Consider the following 21,044-nt stretch of genomic DNA (forward strand, 5'->3'; position numbering starts at 1 on the left):
AGCATTTCCTTACCAGGCAGTCACACAAGCTATTGTCTGTGAGCTCCCCGCCCCCATCTCTTTCACACAGGCACACACACACACACACACACACACACACACACACACACACGCACACAAAAAGCCAGTTTTGTGTCCTTCTGAGCACACAGATGTTCCTCTTGGCATCCCTACAGTATGGATAGGTTTTTTTGCAGGCGCAGAATGTGAGGCTTCTTTGTTGGAGACAAAGTGTTGCCTGTGGTGGGAATTGCTGCAGTGATGGGAAAGTATCGTAATGTATTGTTGGATTACTGTGTTTTTTCCCCCAGTAGAGACAGTACATTAAAGTAGCTTTGTGGGCAGTGAATTGTTTGAGCCAAGCCTGGCTAATAACACTCTCTCCTTGGCAAGCAGTCGTACAAGGTATGGTTGGCATAGTTTGGACGGTCATGGGGTTTGTCCCAGGCATGGGCAGCAGTTCTACTGCCTTGAGTAGAAGTCTTACCAGCCGTATTTGGTGAGCTAACAAAAGTGGTCTGACGGTGAAGATAGAGCTGTTGTACTTTCAGCTTTTCATTTTTTAATTGTATAAAGATCTGATACGATACATGCCACCTTCTAAATCCTTTTTAGGACATCTGTTCTGGGTTTTCTATGTCGTGGTTCTAAGAAAACAGCTTAAAATTAGAAACTAATAGCATTAAGTGTTTGCCTTAGCTTTCATACAGAAAAGGGAATAGCCCTTTCAAATTGTTTGTTGTGCTGCAGCCTGTCAGAGAACATGGTGCTTCTTTGGACACAGTTGATGGCATTGCCAACCTAAAGCTCTGAATCCAGCTCTTCTGTTGTTGATGGTGCCGAACAAGAGAAGCACAGATCTGTCAGCTGGGGTCTAGATTAAGTTCCTTTTGTCCACATCATGTTATTTTTTATATCCATTCCTGAAATACGCACAGATTTTGTCGTGACTTTAACTCTTTTGGTTAGCAGTTTTATACCCCCATAATAAATATGTTCTGATGTGAAAGATCTGCTTGTGCAGATCCGGTTGAAAGATTGCACAGTTTAAGATGGAGAAAATGAGGTATAACTCCACTTCAAAAAGGTTCAATGAAGAGCTTAGAGATGAAAAATTCCTTGAAGAAGCTGCTTGTAGGGAGAATTTGGAGGTGAGACTATGAAGGAGAAAGTTATCCGACTCTCTATGATAACCATTATTTATTTTGTTTCTCAATTTGTTTCTCTAATGATAGAAGTTCTATTCCTTCCTTTCTGCCCAGATATTTTTATCGATTTCTGGTTTCCTCACTGTGAAGAAAGATGTAATGATTTAATTTTCTGTGGAGCTTTCATCTTTCTACATTAGAAAAAAAGAACTACAGCCTCATTTGGTATGTGTTTTCTCAGTCCGTGTTTGTGTATCATGTTTAGGGATTCTCTATCAACCAGAAGATGATAAAGTGGTTATAGAAGAATGTATAAGCCAAACAGGTACATCAGGAAGATGGTTCTCCTCATACAATGTCATGGCATTTGTTGCCAGTTTATTTCCAGGTATTTTCTGTATACTGGATGCAGATCTACTGTCATGAATACACCTGCTTTTCACTATTCTTAAATAAGCGTTTTTTCAGCCCATAAGCATATTTCTTGTTTGTCTGTCCAGTTTCACTGAATTGCTTAGATTGTACTTTTTCCCTCTTTTCCCTCTTCTTGCACTCCTCCTTTTAAAGCTATAAACATGCTTTTGTTTCTGTATCAGTGTCTCTTGAACAGGATTTCCTTTGGAAACCTTTCCTACCTTTCTGCTGCCTTTGATTTCAGGAACCCAGGACACGTTCTGCTGCTGTACCCAGCAGCACGGTTTCTTTCTCCTAGCTTTCACTCGAGGTCCCTCTTGGTCTACTCCCAACCTGCAACTGCCATTTTTGTCTGCATGTCTCTTTTGATCCATCTCTAACTGTTCATTTCTTCTTTAATGCCTCCAAAACTAAATTTTATGACTTTCCCTCTAAGTTCCTTTTGATAGTTGTATTCAGTGATTGTCTATATTTCCTTAACCTTAAGCATTATAGCATAAGGATAACCTTTGTTATTTCTAATATCTTAATAGCATCTGGTAATACTTCGTTTCGGGCTATTTTGTATGCTTTTCTCCTCTCTTTAGTATTTCTAAAAGCTACCTTTGGCAGCCTGAGCTCACTCCTGACATTGTGGTGTGCAACAGGTCAGTGGCTTCCTAGGTGACCTATCTCCTTCCCTAGACCTACTGTCTAGGATGGATATCCTTTATACGTTTTCCTGTTTAGTATGTTTTGTGGAAGGCATTTTTTTAAAAATCTAAAACACACCTTTTGCAAAACTGTCCCTCTCCAGACTCTAGTTCAGATCTCTTAATATTAGCTATTTTTAGCAGAAAGTGGAACCATCCAATATTGGGTTTTCTCAAAGACAGGTGCACGGCATTCTGCAGAGAAGTGACATTCTGCAGAGAAGTGAGCCTTCCCCATGCTTCATACTCTTCCTTGCCAGTTCGTGAAAATCAAACTGACAATGTCAAACTGGTTGTATTTTTAAGGCGCCACTCCCCAGTAAGATTTTCATGTTGTCTCTGAATAGGCTTTTATTAACTGTGAAATCCATTTGAATGAATAATGCAAGTGTTAGCTTACAAAGAAATGTTCCTGACCAAATCTGAAAATGTCCCTTTTACAGGAGCACCATGACCTCTTTTTCATCAAAAAGTCTGTTCAGTATTAGTCCGTATTGTTCATTCATAATGTAAGTAGCTGAGATTGTTCTTGGGGAATTCAGATTAAATGGACATTAGCAAGGAATTGAAACTTAAAGAAGTATTATTTGACATACCTTAAAATGTTGGGTGATGTTCTCTGGTATTTAAATGAGGGCAAAAATTCTAAATTTGCCACTCAGTGATGCTTCAAGATGATTTGTGTGCTCTGGAAATAGGTATATTTTGTTGTTACAGTCATGCTTTTTCCCTGCAAGATCCCATTTTATCCTTTTTCGGCTTTGTCAGACCATAGTGTTGATACTGTCAGATATTTCTAGCTAAAATCTTTGATTACTTCTTCACTGAGTGTCTTGCACTTGTCTGAGCAATCTGCATAAGCTGCATCTTATAGACCAACTGTTATGTAAATGTGACTTGACTTTTGCCACAGGTGGGCAGTAGGAGTGACTGAGGAAGCCAGAGGGCAGATGTTACAGGCAGTGCTTTTGCATAGGCACCCACAGCGAAAAGGAGAACTGGGGAAAGACACGGGAATTAGGAGCTTCAGGGAAGAGACTGATACTTTTCAGCAGTCCTCCCTCAGCCTTAGTTGATTGATAAAGGGGAACCTCCAGCTCCTTTTGTCTTTGAGCCCCATCCAGTTCTTCCTCCTTTTTGCTCAAGCCAACCAACTCTCATCAACCCAGTATTCTCCACAGACCTCACCCACGTTCTCCAAAATTGTATTCCTCAGCCTGCATCTCCCCCAGACTCCTCTCCCCCCTCCCAGTCTTTCTCTGAGACCCCAAACCATTAGTGCCCAGCCTTCCCCCATCTTGAGAACCTTTCCCATCTCTCCTATTGGATTCACGTGCAACCGAGAATTCAGGTATCTGCTTCAGCTGTTCAGCAGCTCCGTTTTCTGTCTGTTTGTGTAGGTATATTGTAGGTATAGCCCTTACATTAACATGGTTACCAGCACTCACTGCTGATGGATTTAGCATTCTAGTCTCCCCAGCCATCTTCTCCATCCAGCTCTCCCAAGAGAAGAATAAATCCAATGTATAGCTATGATGGGGTTTAAAGACAAAGAAAGGACATGGCCAGTGCTTACTGTCTGCGCAGATGGGAGCATCAGAGCAGGGTTAGAAGACGTGTCTGCAAAAACCTGCTGACAGTATGTGAATTGTCCTGGTTTGCTGAAGTTTTTCCTGTGTGACAGCTTCTCCAAGCTGTTCAAAGCTTGAAGGTTGAGCACCAAGGCTGGGCAGGTTTTTAAATGTGTTGTCATTGTTCCCATAGCTACTGTCATTACCCAGGCACTAAGGGAGAGAAACAGTCTGACTTGAATTTTGATAATAACCATCTCTGGATTATCAAAACCTACTACTTTAATCCCTTATAAGAGACCTGCCGGGATGGCTGGTGCAAAGGGACTGGAATTGGCTGAGTGAGAAAACGGAGAAGCACTGCAAGGAAAAAAAGACAGCTGAACTTAGTTGGTACTGGTGAAAGAAAAACCTGTGATGGGGTAAGAAACCGAAAGGAGAAGGAGGTTGGCTGGGTACATGGGCTGGGACTAGGATGAGGGAGGAGGCAGTAAGTAAGAGAGGACAAGAAAAAATGTCTAATGGCTTCTCCTGGGGTAGAAAAAGAAAACTGGAAACACCTGGTCAGAGATCCCAGGGGAACTGTGAGAGACCAGAGGAGGAGTTGCGAGTAGGGAAACTGAGTAAGTGTAGAAAGAGGGTAAAATTTGAGACCGCGTGTATTAAGAGGAACACTAGAACAGCATTGTGGAAACTGAAATTTGGAGGGCTGAGGATTTAGGACTATGTACGTGAAATGTATCTGACTCAGACAAGGTCCCAGCGTGGGAAAGGGAAGGGACTGGAACTGAGATAGACATCACTTGCAGAAAGATGGACAGAAGAGTATGTGCTAGAGTATGCTTTGCAGGAGTTTGTATGCTTTTTTTCACTTGGGTAGCTGCTTCTTTCATCTTTTAAGCAGTTCGTCTGGCTTCTGGTGGCTGTGAACATAAAGGGCTGTAAAGGGCTGTGGGGTTTTTTAATGTGATATAGTATAATTGGCTAATTTTTTAATATATTTAAGTACATAAAGATGTTTATTTTTTAGCATTTTGTAATTCCAAAGTAATATTTTAATGAAAATAGTTCATTGCGTAGTTTAAACAGCAGAAAAAAAACCCCAGCAATTTGTACTAAAGACTCAAATTTCTTTTATTTGGTTCCTTTAAAGTGATGTTTCCTCTCAAGTTAAAGTTTTATGTCATAGACTGAGAAAGCAACTGGCATAAATTACTGTATGATGACATAAATACATGATTCTGTGATTCTATATGGGATATGAGGTCTTAGATGACAGGAGCCACCTATTGCAAGTTTCATTTGTCAAAGCTTACCTCACCATGCCATAGAGAAAGGTCATTCATCTTTGATGTGATATGAAGTAAATTTTAAAATATAATTGTTCTGTGGATTCCTTCTCTAAAAAGGGGTATGATCCTGTCCCCAAAGTTTTAGTGAATGCAGATTGATTCTTGCAGAGACTGCAGCAAGAATTACAGCAGTGTTTTTTTATCTGTTCTAGTAAATATTGGGTACTTTGGGTTTTATCTGAATTGAAGGCAAGCATGTTGCTTTTTAGAAGTTTTTCACAACTAAGAAGTTCTACTCAGAGTCTAAATGTCCATACTGAGTGGCACAGAATTAGATTTAAATATTTGTCACCTTTCACTGTATTTTTTTGCTGTTGTGGAAACAAATGCCATTGATTATTGATATCACTGTAATAGCAGAGCTTGACAGTATCTTCACAGTGGTTCGCTCGGGGCTTTTCCATGACAACCATGAAGCAATTCTTGTCAGCCTTTGCATTTGCCTGCTTTTAGCTATAGGAATGAAAACTTCCATGTTTCCTTCACCTACGTCTGTGACACTTTCGGTTGGCTGCCAGTCATCTCAATAGCCAGCAGTGGAGACCCAAGGAAGGCTGACAAGGTCCCTGAACTTGGGTCATGCAGAATGGAGATATATGCTAGGGCTTGACCAATATGTTATGGTTTTGGGCAGCGCTGGAAGCATAATTGGAGAGAATATTTTATCCCCTGGTGATGTAGTGACCCCAAAATTGTGCTACTCTTACCCGTCTGGTAGTTATCTTCCCACCAAGTGTCAGTACACGCAGTGGTGTTAGTGTGTGTGCTTGCTTCTGTAAGCTCCAGTTGGCCAGGGCTATGTTCAAGTGCTTCAGGGTATTTTTCAGATCAGGATCTAGCTAATATCCCCAAACTCTTTCTGCTCTTCATTTCAAATTGCTGCTTTAGCAGTGGTCAGAGCAAAGTGGGGTTTAGCTTTGGGCTTCCTCAGGTGCATAAAGCACCTGTTGGTTTTAAGGATGCCTGCCATGGGCTCTGCTTATACGCTGCTGTTCAAAGCACAAAGTGACAATGACTGTTGTTTAAGCTGATGGTTTCACGCAGGCTTACAGCATTCTGCTAAATGCTTCCAGGAATATAAGAGGCTTTTATCTGCTTGTATTTAGCAGAGTATCTAGGTATCTGCTTGATAAAAAAAAATAAACACAGAGCCTTTTTCCTTGTAAAAGGATGGCTTTGACACAAGAAGCAAAAATATTCTAAAAAATTATTAAGCACGTGTCATGAACGGTAAATGTTTAGAAGAAACGAGAGCATATTTGCTTGCTTAGTTAATGGAAAGAGGAAAACAATTTGAGTAGGAAACAAATACAGCTGAAGTGGCAATGGGTTGATGAGTCACGAGAAGAAAGATTGCATTTTCTGATGGAATATAACCAGCAACCTTGGAGCATTTTTTGTGAAGTGTTTGATTGCAGAGAACAGAGATGCTTTGAAAAACCTATTTTGAGCATCTATCCTTCATTTGAATGACAGGGTGCTGTGATAAAAAATCACGGATGAATAAAATTTAAGCCGAAAGGGACCTTCAGGTCATCTCTGAGGACTTCACTTTATCAGGAGACATGACATTTTGGCACATTGTCCTGAACTGAACTAACACATCTGTTTTGACATCTCTTCAGTTTAAGCCATCAATGGCTGAAAAGTCTCCGTGCTTGGAGTTTTTTTTCCTAGTGGTTCATCAATATTATTGGAAAAATTGTGATTCTCATTTGCATTTCTTGGACTTCACTTTCCTGCCGTTACATGCTTTTCCCAGATAGATTTAAGCACCTTTTAATATCAGTATTTTCTTTCTGTAAAGGTATAGACAGCTCAATCTTTTTAATAACTTAACAGATCAAGATCTTTGCATGGTTATTTATTTTATGCATGTTCTTTGTCCTCTCTTTAATTGCCTTTAAAGAAAGGTGGGCAGCAGGATACTACACGCTCTCCTAGTATCTCTTACCATCCCGTGTCCTGCTCTGTGCAGAATTCACGCTACCTTTCTACTGCCACTTTCCGCGATCTTGCTCATACATACAAAGCTAGGATTTGGTCTTTTTGCCCCAGTATTTCCTAGGAGCTCATACTGAGGGGATGTGTGTGTGTGTTATGACTGCTGTATCCAGCTGCTGGAAGCAGGATCGCCGTTCCCCTGTCACTAGACGTGCAATGTGTACCTTGCTGGGAAAAGCCATTTTAGTAAAATGTAGATCGCTGCGTAAAACTACGCTGCCTTCAGCTTGAAAGCAACCTGCTAATCTCTGTCTCATCTGTATCTCTTCTAAGCAAGGATTTTGTGTTATACTGGCAATGAGTGAGGTGTTGCTGGGAAGCGGTGTGCTCTTGCTGAGCTCCTTCGCTGTAGGACACCCGCAGGTGGTCTATACAAAAATCATATACATCTGTGTCAGGGTAGCTGCTTAAGCTGGTCGTATGGCCTCCCTTTCCTGATAAAGTTGAGACCAACGTAGGCTTGGGAAGCATCTGTGAATGTTCCAAAATATTTTTGAGAAACAGAATGGATTGTTCTGGACGCAGCTTCATCCCACCCCATCTGCACTGCTTTGCTGCTGGCTGGAGGTGGGCTTGCTCTCTGGGGATGCGTTGTGGTTTCGGTACCACTAGTGAGGAGTTACAGGCTGGTTTTGAGTGGATTTGAACGGTGGTGAGAATGGTGAACAAAAAATCTGGAGAAAAAGTGGTCAAATTTACTTCATTACCTTTTTTGTTGTTGTACTTGTTTCTGAGGTTGATAATGTGATGTCTTCCACATGAAAAAAGGAAGTGAAACAATTAAGAATCTTAAATTGTTCTGTACTGTGCTCTGTTAAGGCACTGAAAAAAAATCTTGTGAATAATAGATCTGAAAAAAGCACTTTGAAATTCTCACGGTACAAAACTGAAAGCCACCAAGACTTCTCATGGCATTCTCTGAGAGTACCGTGGGAAGCAATGGAGACTAAAAACCAGTAACAAAATAGAGGGAATATAAGCTGAAGTACTCCATTTGTCTCAAAATAGCAGTGCTGTATTTTTATAGTATGGAATAAATGGTATCTGTGAATGCATTTTTAAAATGAGTGGGAAATACTAGTCAAGACCTGGTGAGACTCAACCATTTCTGTAATTGCGTTGTTATTTTTGTAGAGCACTGTTGCCAAGAATAGAAGGCTTGTTGCTTTAAATTTTAAAATAATAACTTGAGTACTTTTAATAGAAAAAGGACTGCTTGCTAATTTGTGATCACATGCAGTTTTAAATATTGGATAGTTTAACAAAATGCTTTAATGTTTACACCTATAATTTAGAGTTTGAATAAATTTCTTGATGCCGTGTAGTAATGAGGATGCTTCCTCTACATGTGAAATTGCACACCTGCAAAACTACTGTCCCATTTTCTTGGTAGCAAATGGTATAATTAGGATCAAAAAAACATTTTTAGTTATAGCCTCCTTGTTTTTACATGCTCACTGCTTTCCAAGTTAACTCCCTTTGTAAACCTTTTGCTATAGCCTGAAATGACTTTTAAATTAAAAAAAGAACATTTCCTCCCCAGCTTTCTGGAAAGTTAGGAGGAGGTCAAATAAGTCATTCCATACCCTCTCCCTCAAATTTTATTATGTAAAAATATTTTGCGGGGCTGGGGAGGGGCTGTTTATACATATGTTTTAAGGGGACATAGTATAATTACTTACTTTTTTTAAAATTACAAGTTTAAAATCTTGACTGAACTCTTTGGGGGATTGGGGCCACTTCCTTTAATTTATCATTAAGATTTTGAGAGATTTAAAGCTTCAGTGCAAAAGTGAAAGGATTAGGATAGGGACCAATTTCCAATAAATGTGATATAGTCAGAAGGAAAGAAGCTTCCAAGCTGCTTAAGCTTGGAAGTGCACAATGTGCTATTTATGTATGTTCAGCAAAGAGAAGTCCGATTTTATGTAAGTTAAGAGACAGTAGTTTGTTTTTGCCTACAAATATAAAAGGCCCTGCTTTTAATGTAATAAGATGGCATATACTTAAATTTTTGTATTTGCTTTTAAAGTTCCCTTGAGCAGCATTAGCAAGGCTGTACTGTACACTTTCTCTGTGCTCTTACGGTCTGTGTTATACGATGGTGATGGACGGTTGTACAAACCTATGGTTCAAACAAGAAAAAAGAATTTCATCTTGCTTCTTTTCAAATTATTTTCTGTGACAGTCCAAAAATTACAAAGAGCACTGAAACAATTCTTTGGGTTTCCTTCAGCTTAACCTAAAGTCATCTTCTGGAAGCAGATGTTTGAGGAAAGGTTCGCCTGTACCCAGCACTTTGCCCACTCCAGAAGAGATGGAGAGAAGCCTGCAAGCACTCATTCAAACAAGAGAAACCTTTGATCCTCATTGATCCTTGGCTGAAGTTCAGGAGAAGGTTTCTGGTGGGTGCATCAGTGGGCCCTCTACCGACACTGGCCTGAGACGGGCTCATGGCTCAGCAATAGCTGAGGTGGATTTCCACCCCTGAAGCTGGGTGTTAGGTGGAATCCTTCCATGCAAAACTGGTGTTCCCAAAGGGTTAAAATTGGTAGCCTTTGTAAATAAATTCTATAGAAGTGAAGAAAACTTTGATTCTACTTGCGAAATAATTTTTTCAAGTTCTGTAGAATGTTCCTGTACCTTCACTTACATATGCAACCAAACTACCTTTGTCTACTTCAAAGTGAACTGAATACTCTTACCTGGCAATAGGAAGTGGGAGGAGGAAAACACGTGCATCCTCGACAAACACAGTGCTTGGGGGTTGGGCGAAGGTTAATGGTTCCTGCCGATGGTCATGAGATAGAACGATCTTGAATACCAGCATTGTTACTTAAAAATAAAGCAAGTCCTTTTGCAAAATGGAGTAGATGGTTTCTTTCCTTTTACACTGGTGTCCTGTGTCTCCTAGGTCACCGTTCCTGAAAATAATAAAGTGCATGCTTTGTTTCTTGATCCTGCTTCAAGCTTCTGCTTTAACCATAGGATAGTTTATCCGTTTTAAGGATAAATACCTTTATGGATAGAATATGCTTACTATGCATAGAGCAGCCTATCATTTCGTCTTGCTCTAAATGTGGTGGATAGACCACCACTGCACGTTGCGTTCATGTTTCTACTTTTTCTGCATCTTCCACTTCTCATTTTTTTTGAAGAGTTTTAGCTGTAGGGACCATCTGTCACAAACCAAATGTTTATATTCACATAAACTGGTGGTTGTGTCAGCTCCTTAAAGTGATGTTCTTCAGTTTCTCTTTGTAAGCAGATGTGCTGTGACTGGAAAACCTTCTTTAATAATTGAGTTAAGTTCGATTACGGTATATGGGATCTGTTTGAGTTACTGAGGCAGCATTGAAGATTGTGGTGCTTTTTACAAAAATACAATTGCTTGGATTTTGCTGAATTGTGCCCGGAAATTTGAGCAAAGTTCTCTGCAAAGTGTACAATGAGCAAACTCTTTGTAATGTTAAAATGGGGGGAGTCACGCTTGAGATTATTCATTTATCATTCAATTAGATTTATTATTTATGAGAAGTACAGTTCTTTCACAGATTTTCCTCATTGACTTTCCTGGTTCTACAAGGCACTTTTACAGATTTTATTAGGAAGACTGAGTTTTCATCTATTCACTTGCAAAACCACTTCCCACTGTAGTCTAGCAACCAGCCCAAAAGGAACTGTTGCATGATGAAAGTAATATTTTGTATTTCAGTTACAAAGATGGAACTCAATATCTCTGCTACTGCATGCTATCGAATAGGCAGAAGACTTCTAATTCAATATAACCTTGTTCAGTTCGCTCTTCTGTAGAAGTGTTGGACCCTGAAGCCAGTTTTCACACTAGCATCCTGCTTTCCGTTACTGCTGAGCTGTGTTTCCTCTAGGAGAAAGGAGAGAAGTAAAAGGTGGAGGCATTGCTGGTCTTGAATATTTGTCCCAGAACCACTAGTTTTAGTATTAAGTTTTATTAGGTTAAAAATGTGTCCTTCATCTCTTTAAAAGTAGCACACAATGTTGTCGTTTACAGCTCTGAGTTTAGTGTCACTCAAGCTGCATAGTTTTATGCAGTCTTTACTTTTCAGAGACTTATTCCTCTTCTGTGGTTCTACTCTGTATACCGTTTCCTTCATTTCTGCACTGTTTGCCTACAGTGCTTCAGTGCTTTCTTGTCACCGGCTTTACCATTTATCCTCCTTTCATATCTTCCCAAGCCACATTTTTTCCCATTGTAGCGCGTCAGCTCCCTTTTTTCTGTTTCCATAGACTATTTCTCCCTCTCAGATATCTTCCTCTGCCTCTTCTTTTGCCTCCTCTTAAAAAATAATTTCTCACTTTTTAATTTTTTTTTTAAATTCATCTTTTCTCATGCCCCGTCGACTCCTCACACACGTTGATAAAGGCAGCAAAGTCTGATAATTTATGCCAAAGATGATAGTTTTACGGATCAGGATAACTTTATGGTTGGATGCTAAGGCAACCCATCTGGCCTGCGGCTGTCAGTAAGGTAAAGGTGGGGTTCATGCTAAAGAATTTTCTGTAGGTTTCTCCCGTCTATCCAAATAGCTAAAATCACTAGTCAGCTGGCATCTTCATTTAAGGTTTTTCAGCTGCTGGCTGCTGGCAGGAGTGAGGAGCTTTCCTCTTCATTCCCCTTCTTAGCTCAAAACATCCACTTCTTTGGAAAACTTTCTCTTTTAAATACGCGTAACGAATCCTGGAAAATGCCACCCATTTTTAAGATCTTATGCATTGTCTTTTGATTTGGTTTTGCCCTTGTCTTGCTCCTCTGAAATGTTGCGCATTAGCTTTCATGAATTACTGATATCAATTGTGAAACTATTCTATTTTGAAATGCAAATATTTTTTTTTTAGAAAGGGGCAGAATTCATTTCTTCCACCTATTCGGGTAACAACCAAACATAAGCTATTCTCTGTCTTTGGTAGCTATGCCGTACTCTTCACTGCAACAGGGGTTACTCACATTCTGGGCAGATGAAGGGCAGTTTTGGGCAGTTTCGTGTTTTTAAGAAAGTGCGCAGTATTTCCGCTGTACTGATTCATGCAGATTGTCACAGGATTCATGGGGATGAGTGTTGGCAAGAAACCTTGTTTGCCGAAATACCCAATGTAGCTACTGGTTCAGAGTGGAGGCATCAAATGATCTTCCTTTGCAGTTGGTAACATAACCAAGTGTACTACCCAGGATTAACCAAGAGCCACAGGAAATTAATGTAAGACAGAATTGACAGAAAATGGGGGAAAAAATATGCAAGTCCAGCATCTTTTCTTAAGATGTTTAGTTTTCCAAAAGGATCTTGGCTTGATGTGCTGAAGAAAGTTGAAACCCGGTTCAGTTTTGCTCCGTGCCAGCAAACAGTTGTCAGACAGTGAAGATGTCTGCCCAGGCTGAAGGTGAAAATGAGCAAGGTGGAAATGCGTTCAACCAGGCTTCCCTGCTGCATTTTCTCCAGTCTGCAACTGGAGAATGTTTCAAACTTTCTTTTGCTTTCGCTCAAGGTGGTCAAGCTTGAGGCATCTTCAGCTCTTTATGCTTTGACTAGAAAAAAAAATGGGTATGGCTTGAACTTTCAAAAGAAGAATCATTCTCAGTTTTACTGCTGAGGTTTGATCAGGAGCTCTCCAGGTGCATTATAAAAGGTGTTAGTGTTTCAAAAATCTTTGCTAATTTGGCACAGCCATCTTGACACAAGGTCTGTTTTTAAAAATGTGTTGAATACTGGCATCTTCTGACTTAAAAGGAAAAAGAAAGGAAAAAAAAGAGTGTAAAACAATAAAACCCAGCCCCGTAGGCAGAATGTTTCATTACAGTAGTTGTGGGGTTTCTTTTTAATTATATGTAGTAAAAAACTTGCAGATGATACCCACTCTTTGGAGGAGGGGATAAGACAAGAAAAGTTCCCTTGCCTGAGGCCCAGAGTTGGAAATATAAACCATAGTTATCTGGCATAGTACGTTTTTGATAATAGCAATGTCACCAGTGATCTAATGACGACTTGTCCTCCCCTTTAATGATATGTTGTCCTGCAGATAATTGTGTGCGTGATAGCAGATGATACAGTGAAATATTTTGATGGAAGACACAAATAGTTTCCTATATAATAACCACTTTTCTGCAGAGCCAGCATTCCCTCAGCAGGATCTGGTGGCGTCTGCTCTTCCATGGGCAGGGCTGTATCAACAGAGGCCGGTCTGTGGTGGCACAGAGCGTGTCCCACCAGTTTGAGTGCTGATGCGTTACGACAGTGTTGGACTTCCATTGCAGCACATTGGTTTTTATGGGGCTGCAGCCTTAAGAGATACAAGACCGTAGCTTAACAAAACTTACCTTCTTCCCCCTCTCCCCTTTTCTTCACAGAAAATATCAGAAAGGAACCCGAGTACGCCTGAGACTGCTGGATCTTGAACTCACGTCTAGGTTCTTGGGTGCAACAACTGATACAACATTGCTGGAAGCTGATGCGGTGCTTTTAGGGCTCGCGGAAAGCAAGCAAGCAAAGCAAAAGGAGTAAATTTCATTTAATAAATGCATTGTGTGCTCTATGGCAAATTATACAAATGAAATGTTTCCTCAGGAAATAAATGAAAAGTTTCTGTCCCCTTGGTTATGTAAATAACGAGATCAATAAAAGACAATAAGCACATCATACCTGATTCTTGCTCCGTTTTTATTCGCTCCTCTTTCCAGCTCTGGATTTAAATGTGAAAGGTTAACTGAGGTTCTGTAGGTAATATTAATTGAATATTTACATATGCTTACATAAAGAATTCCAAAGTTCGTCTTTCTATCCCAAAGGGATGTTGATCTAAGACATTGTACTTCCACGGAGGAAGTCCAGAGCTTGCTCTCGTCGTGTTTCTTCCAGTATGGTGTTTCATACAGAACAATGTCAGGGGTTCCCGATTTCCAAGTTACAGTGCAGAATGTTTACTGCAGATGTTTGTTTTAATCTCTGATATAATATATCACGCTTTTATCTCTATCTGCATGAAGCACTAGAGACTATTCTTTGCTTTAATTGGAGCTCTCATTTCCAGTACATGTTAGTAAATTTTGTCTGGTTGTTCATATAAATGAAGAGAAACTATTTCAATGTCATAGGCCAAGTGTAGGTCTTAGGTTTCTGTAAGTATATTTAAGATAGATAGATAGATAGATAGTGGGTATTTGAATGCACAACCAAAGAATCATTCTATTGTGTTTCCAATATCTTTTTGGAGCATTTGCTATCAGAGGGCATTTCTTTTGATTTCTGGTATATCCAAGTCTGAATTCTGCACAGTCGTTCGCGATCTGCATCGTGCCTAGCAGGTGTGCTGAGCCACTGAATTGCAACAGAAATCCTGTTTAATCTTAAAATATTTCTCCCAAATGTTGGGATAAAATGAGATTTGTTAAGGCGGTATGCCTTGTTTGTCTGCAGTGATGGTCCAGTGACAATATATCGATATATATGTACATATATATCTCGATATATGTACTAATTGAGTAAAATGCACAGTGGCTTAAGCATATATTACTCAAACCCACCAACACCTCATCTTTCTGCTGGAGCAGGCCACGTGAGCAGTGATGGAGCCACCAAAGGATGGTATAGCTCCTTCTGCCTCTCATGACTGAGTATATTGGTATTTCAGTCATGTGAGGGAAGATACGGGATCCCTAAACAAGCAGGGTACCAGGGAGCCAGCTCCAGGCTACCACAGCTCACGCACCCCTGTCCTTGCCTGCTTCTGAGGGATATGTGGATAAGGTGGCATCAGCGAGCAGAAACTGGGAACAATTCTGTTAGATTGCCGCTGGCCTGTGGGTCAGACTGCCACCCAAACTCTGCAAGGCTTCATGTGGTCCAACAAAAGGTCTGTTCCAAAAACATCATTGTCATTTCTCTTCTAAAGGTTGTTGTCTTTTATTTTTTTTTGTTTGAAAGCATATAGAAGGAAAAGTGAAAGGAAAACTGAAGTGCCTTTTTACCTGAACCACAGCCCTAGGACACAGTGGTTTGATTTTTCTCTCTCCTCTGCCCAAAAGAAAAACTTAACAACAGAAAAATCCTTTCCTACATTTGCCCTTTTGTAATACTGGGAAGAGAGGTATAGCGAAAGCATCAGCTGCTATGGGTAGTCTCCAAAATACATCTCATGCATGATCTGTCAAGGAGAATGTTTTTAATATAAGGTATTTATTTGCCCAAAATGCTGGGAGGCATCACACGGAAAATGTGTAATCATCCTGAAGGGTATGGGCATGTTTTAGCAGATCCTCTTCGAGTTTTGCAGACTGAAGCTTTGTTTCTGCAGTCAGCAAGGATCCAAGCAAGAGAGAGGAAACGAGCGATGTGAGCTTATTTTGTTGCTTTAATTTGCTTATTCATCTCAGTGATCTTAATTAGAGGAGTTTGAACAGGAATTTCATTGGTAAAGAGTTATCCTAGCACTAGAGTAGGAAAAGATCTTTTTAAGAAGCCAGAAGGGATTTAAAATAGGAAAGAGAAATCCCAAGTGCTGAATGTAACTCATCCTACATGCTTGATCAACCTTAAATAAGAGTGATTTGGGAGGAAATATACGCATTAACGTTTTGGGGGCAGGCTAAGAGTTATTTCACAGTAGGGTATCAAATAGTGATTTTATCAAATCTTCCTCTGGATAACCTTTAGAGAAGTGGCTTTTAGAGACTGTAGCAGTTGCTATGTCAAATCCAGCTTAGTGTTTTATTTGGAAACCCACACGTTCACATAAACCAACCCAGCCTTACAAATCGTATGGTTGAATGATGGTTCAATGGCTTTAGGTTGCTGCTAGCCATTCTGGCCTTTGGAGAACCAGTCATTCTCCCAGCTCATCTTTGGTGCCCTTCAAGGCAGTTGTTTATTGCACCTCTAAACTGTTCAGACAAGAGTTGTACCATGGAGGAGACTCTATTTGGGGTAGCCTATGCCCATCACACATTGCTTCAATTCTGTACAACTCCCAAATGCAGTCTTTGTGGTGGGCTGTTGTGTTGTGTTTCCTATATGTAATACCTACATAGGCCAAGAATATGTGTAGACTATGTGTCCTTAATGCAATGTAGGGAACCACCAATGACACTCATTACTGAACAACCATGATGGCACAACTGCATGGCCCTGTGTCTATAAGACTATTCTCTTTTTTTACTCTTTTTTTACAATCTTTTATCATAAGAGTAGAAATTGATAATGCAACCAGGTATTTCCAGTGCTATCCAGACAGAAGAGTAACACATGCAGATACTTTCCTGCTCGTTGCCACCTATCGCCAGGAGTTCCCTCTTTCTTCATGGCCATGTGCCTTTTTGCTCCTTCTCTTTCAATTTTCTGCTGCCAAACGCACACAAGTGTACGTACAACCTGTTCTTCTTCAACAAGGCACAGTGAAGTCTCCTCATCCACATAGTTCAGATACCTGAGTGGCTTTGCATGTGCCTTGGTTTGGGCAGTTGAATGCAACTGACTTGTTGGTTGGAGGTCATTCTTATTTCATGTATGAGGATAGTTGTTTCTACTAACGTAACAGGTTGCCCGGAGAAGCTGTGGATGCCCCATCTCTGGACGTGTTCAAGGCCAGGCTGGATGGGGCTTTGAGCAACCTGGTCTAGTGGGAGGTGTCCCTGCCCATGGCAGGGGGGGTGGAACTCGATGGTCTTCAAGGTCCCTTCCAATCTAAACCACTCTATGATTCTATAAAGGAAGGATAAAGCCACACCAGCAGCTCCCATGGCACTGTGCTTAGCCGGCACCACCACCTGGAATACTCTTATAACATAAGTATACTACATATTACTGATATTAACCAAATGAATTCTACTGATTTAACATAGCGAGACTGTAACTGTAAGTGTAAATCTATGATTTTGCTGAGAATCCTGAGGCCGGTATAAGCCAAGTTCTGCAACTGCATTCATCTGACTGCCCAAATCAGGGATTTCTCTATATACCATGCTGTGTTTCCTTCTAAGTTTTGTAATTTTGACTTACTTTGAAGCACTGACCAGGTAAGCAAAGATAATGAATAAAATCATATGGACAATCTCGCACAATTCGTTTTTTGATTATGTGGCTGAGAGGACACTTGGTGTTAGCAGATCTCAGTCTTTGTTTCTTGATCTGTTTTTCAGAGGGTTGGGTTTTTTTCTTGGGTCTTGGGTTTTGAAAGTCTTAAGTTTTTTTTTTCCCTGAAAACTCTCAGGTAACAACACAGACCCCACTTCAGTAGCAGATACTCAGTTCTCCATCCTCCTCCATCAGATACTGCTTTGAGTGCTGCCCACACCTCTTAATTGGCAAACATCTCAAATTTGGATGAGCGTGATGGATTCACTTCAAGTAGCTGTAATTCACGCTCAGTATAGAGTAAAATTGTCACTGGGAGATGGAGATGTAATGCTGAGTGCTCCAAGACTAGCCTGGAAGGCATCCTCCACAGGGGGAGGAGGAGGGCTGGCTGCCCTCTCGGCCCCACCGTCCCCTCTCGGTCGGGGGCGCTGGCAGTAGGGCACTGGGTGATTCAGTAGCAAGTACCTGTTGGGCAAGTACAAATCTTCATTTCTACACAAACAAGGAATGTTTCCACACGTTCTGCTAGAAGGACACTTGCTTTTTCTAGGCCTGTAACTGAAGTGCCTGTGAACTTCACCCTACCCCACATCCACTTCTTACTCCAGCCAAATAGTATACCTGAATGTCCATAGTGCTTTCTGGTTTTACAGATGTGCTTACGAGCAAAGTCAGCTCTCATAAAACCTGAATCAAAGCTGGTTTGGGTTTTAGCTGAAGGAATACTCTGGCTTTTGTGCTATTTGGGTCCTGTTATGAAGGCTTTAATAAGTTTTTTCTAAAATTCTACCTTCTGTTTTGCGAACAGAATGTTAAAATACCTTATACATACTTGGAAAGCAAAATTGCTTTATCATAAGGTGGATTTGGATGCAAAAGGAAAATATTTAAATGTTCTTTTGATGGCTGATGTGCTATAACAAGACCTGGTAAGTCCCCCTGGGCTTGTCTGCCCTGTCATATTCCAGGCCTTTAGGTGATGAGACAGGGAAAAAGGGAAATGCTGAAGAAATCAGGCCTGCCTATTGAGAGCAAATTAGCGTCTTGCCACCAAAGCTTTGGCACTGAGCTCGTTTCTGAAGAAAAGAATACTTCACATTTTACTTTCCTTTAGGGCATTCTTGAAAATTTGGGTTCCTCCTCATTTCTTAATACTGTCACATTTATAAATCAGGCAAATTATTGTTCAAACTTTTTTTTTTTTTTTTCCTGATAGCATTATTCCCCAATGCTGGGAAAGCTTTTCAAGTCTTCTGTTTTGGCTAGAGAGCATTTCTGCTAGATGCAAGCATGCACTCTACATGTGTTTTTTAGAAAATTATGCATTCTGGGGGAGCGTTTATCACATATGAAGGGTCTAGACTGCCCGAATGAGGCTATTACGTTGTCATCTGGCTGTAACCCAAAATAAATATTATCCCTCGTATGACTGCACTAGGCTAACATCACTAAGTTCTTAAATACTTTTAAAGTGTTCTTGTTTCCTTCTGGGCCGTGTCGTGTTCAATCAGAGTTGAGCAGGCTGATGCACTCCCTGCACGGCGGCTGTAGCGAGGCAATCAGCCGTTCGTTAACGTTGCAGCCCGTCTGCGGCAGGCTGGGTGTCAAGCGCAGGCAAGAGTGACACTTCCCAAATGGGTTAATCGATCCAAGGCACCTTTTGGGGTAGATACAGTAGTCACTCCGCGGCTTTGGGTTAACTTCTGAAAGTGGCAATATAATTATTTTTAAAGTGTTGACATTTAAAGTAGTGAAAAAGGTCTTTTCTTTTTTTTTCTTTTTTTTTTTTTTTTTGTCCTGACTTCAATGAGAAATCAAAGAACTACTGAAATAATCAGCTTTGTTAGATAGCAGTTGCCCTTTGACTGCCTTCCCTTCATATAACAGCAGCTCGGCTGGTTCAATCCTTGCGTGTCTTCTCAGCCTCAAACCTGGTTTGTGTTTAAGACATGATACATATGGCAACTTAAGTGTTATTTCACGATCTGAGTCCAGTAGCACAGGGAAGAGGGTTAAGGGTTTAATACATCTCCTCCCAGCGACAGGAGTTGTCACCTTCATCAAAGTGACTAAATAGAATACCAATAAAATACAAAACTAACTGAAGTTGAAGGCCGCAATCTAATGTGCCAATTATCAAAACAGAGACACCAGAGAAAAGCATTCAGGATATGTCCTGAGCTGCCTCACAAATGAGTGTATGGGCATCACGTTGAACATGAATGGTCATGGTCACCAAGAGAGGTGCCTGAGGACTAGAAGAAAGCAAAAGTCACTCCTGTCTTCAAAAAGGGCCTGAAGGAGGACAGCAGTGGTGCCCAGTGACAAGACCAGAGGCAATGGACACAAACTGAAACAAATGAGGTTCTCTCTGAACATCAGGAAACACTTTTTCACTGTGAAGGTGACTGAGCACTGGCACAGGTTGCCCAGAGAGGCTGTGGATACTCCCTCCTTGGAGATATTCAAAAGCTACCTGGCCATGTTCCTGGGCAACCAGCTCTAGGTGGCCCTGCTTTAGCAGGGGGCATGGACCAGATGATCTCCAGAGGTCCCTTCCCACCTCAACCATCCTGTGATTCTGTGATACGTTGGCATCTTATTTCTGATGCCATGCTGTTTGAACACTGCTTGTATTCTTTTCTCTTAAGTTTTTGAAAGCTTAGAGCTTCTTCTATATGCCCTTGGAGATGCTCTGCTCCTGAGCTGGGCAGCTACGGTCTTCACTTCAGGATCCAATTGCTAAAGGGCTGCAGGGAATTGGGGTTCTCCAGAAGTGGCAAAGGTGGAAATTGGTACCTTCTGCATATCCACGCCACTGGCTTGCTGTTTGTTCAGTACCGCCTTCCCTGCAGTGGAAGGGAAACTGTGGCTCCTGCGTGTGGCTATTGCCATCTCCCACTTCCACAGAAGGTATTGTTCCTCCTGCTTTATTCCTACTGCATTATGGGCAAACCAAGAATAGGTGCAGTCAAACTTGGACTTCCTTAGGTTCAGGCTTCTCTACAGTCTGGTGAGACTACGCTCAAGAGTTTGGCATCAGCTAGATGTCAAGCTAAAGGGCAATGATGTCAATGTGGCTGCCAGAAGCTTCTTGCAGCTAACACAGCTGTTCTTCAAGGGTGGTTTTTCAGAGTGGCAGTGGTCCATGGACTCCTATGTTTAAATGGCCTCTCCTGCTGGTCACTGCTAACTCCTGCCTTCCCCATCTGCCAAAGCCCGTGTGTGAGCTCCCCATGGCTTGTTGCGAGCCAGCGTGCATCTAGCTGTTCAATTGCTTGACCTAGAGAAGGACGTTTAAATTGACCTGGCGTGGTTTGCTCAGCATCACCTAAGTGCTGAGCACGTGTTGGCATGTGATTACATTGTCTCTTAAGGACCAGACTTTGCTGCCTGCGATTGAGGGGCTCACACACCGATTTGGGTTCCCGTTTGCTCCTAGAAGACCGCCCCTGCGTTCCCAGTGGTGGTTGGGCTGGTGGGGTCTTCAGCAAGCTTAGGAAGGATGCGTGGCCCCAGTGCTGGGGCTTTCCCTCCGCTGGGCGAGCAGCGGGGAGGCAAGAGCCGGAGCCGGCGAAGGCAGGCAGCTGCCTGACAGCTCGAGCTGTGAAAGAGCAGCATCGGCTCAAAATCTTTCAACCGTGCCCTTTGCACCTCGGGCTGCGGCTCCTCTGCACACGCTGGATCACCGGGGAGCTGAAGTTTCATTTACCGACTGAACGACTCTGAAAAACTTCCCCGTCCCCCCCACCCCCCTCCCACC

The 21,044-nt window shown here is 41.4% G+C and overlaps 1 protein-coding gene across 1 annotated transcript in view; it reads left to right on the top strand.

The window, feature by feature from the left end:
- The window catches only part of MRPS28 (mitochondrial ribosomal protein S28), a 75,204-nt gene extending 61,350 nt beyond the window's left edge, over positions 1–13,854 (top strand). Inside the window, exon 3 of the mRNA XM_009891959.1 lies at positions 13,561–13,854. Coding sequence (XP_009890261.1) covers positions 13,561–13,714 — 154 coding nt within the window. The 3' untranslated portion in view covers positions 13,715–13,854. The remainder of the gene's footprint in view (positions 1–13,560) is intronic.
- The last annotated feature ends 7,190 nt before the right edge of the window (positions 13,855–21,044 follow it).

This window comes from Charadrius vociferus, unplaced genomic scaffold, assembly GCF_000708025.1.
Source record: "Charadrius vociferus isolate BGI_N301 unplaced genomic scaffold, ASM70802v2 scaffold15, whole genome shotgun sequence".
NCBI classification, from domain to species: domain Eukaryota; kingdom Metazoa; phylum Chordata; class Aves; order Charadriiformes; family Charadriidae; genus Charadrius; species Charadrius vociferus.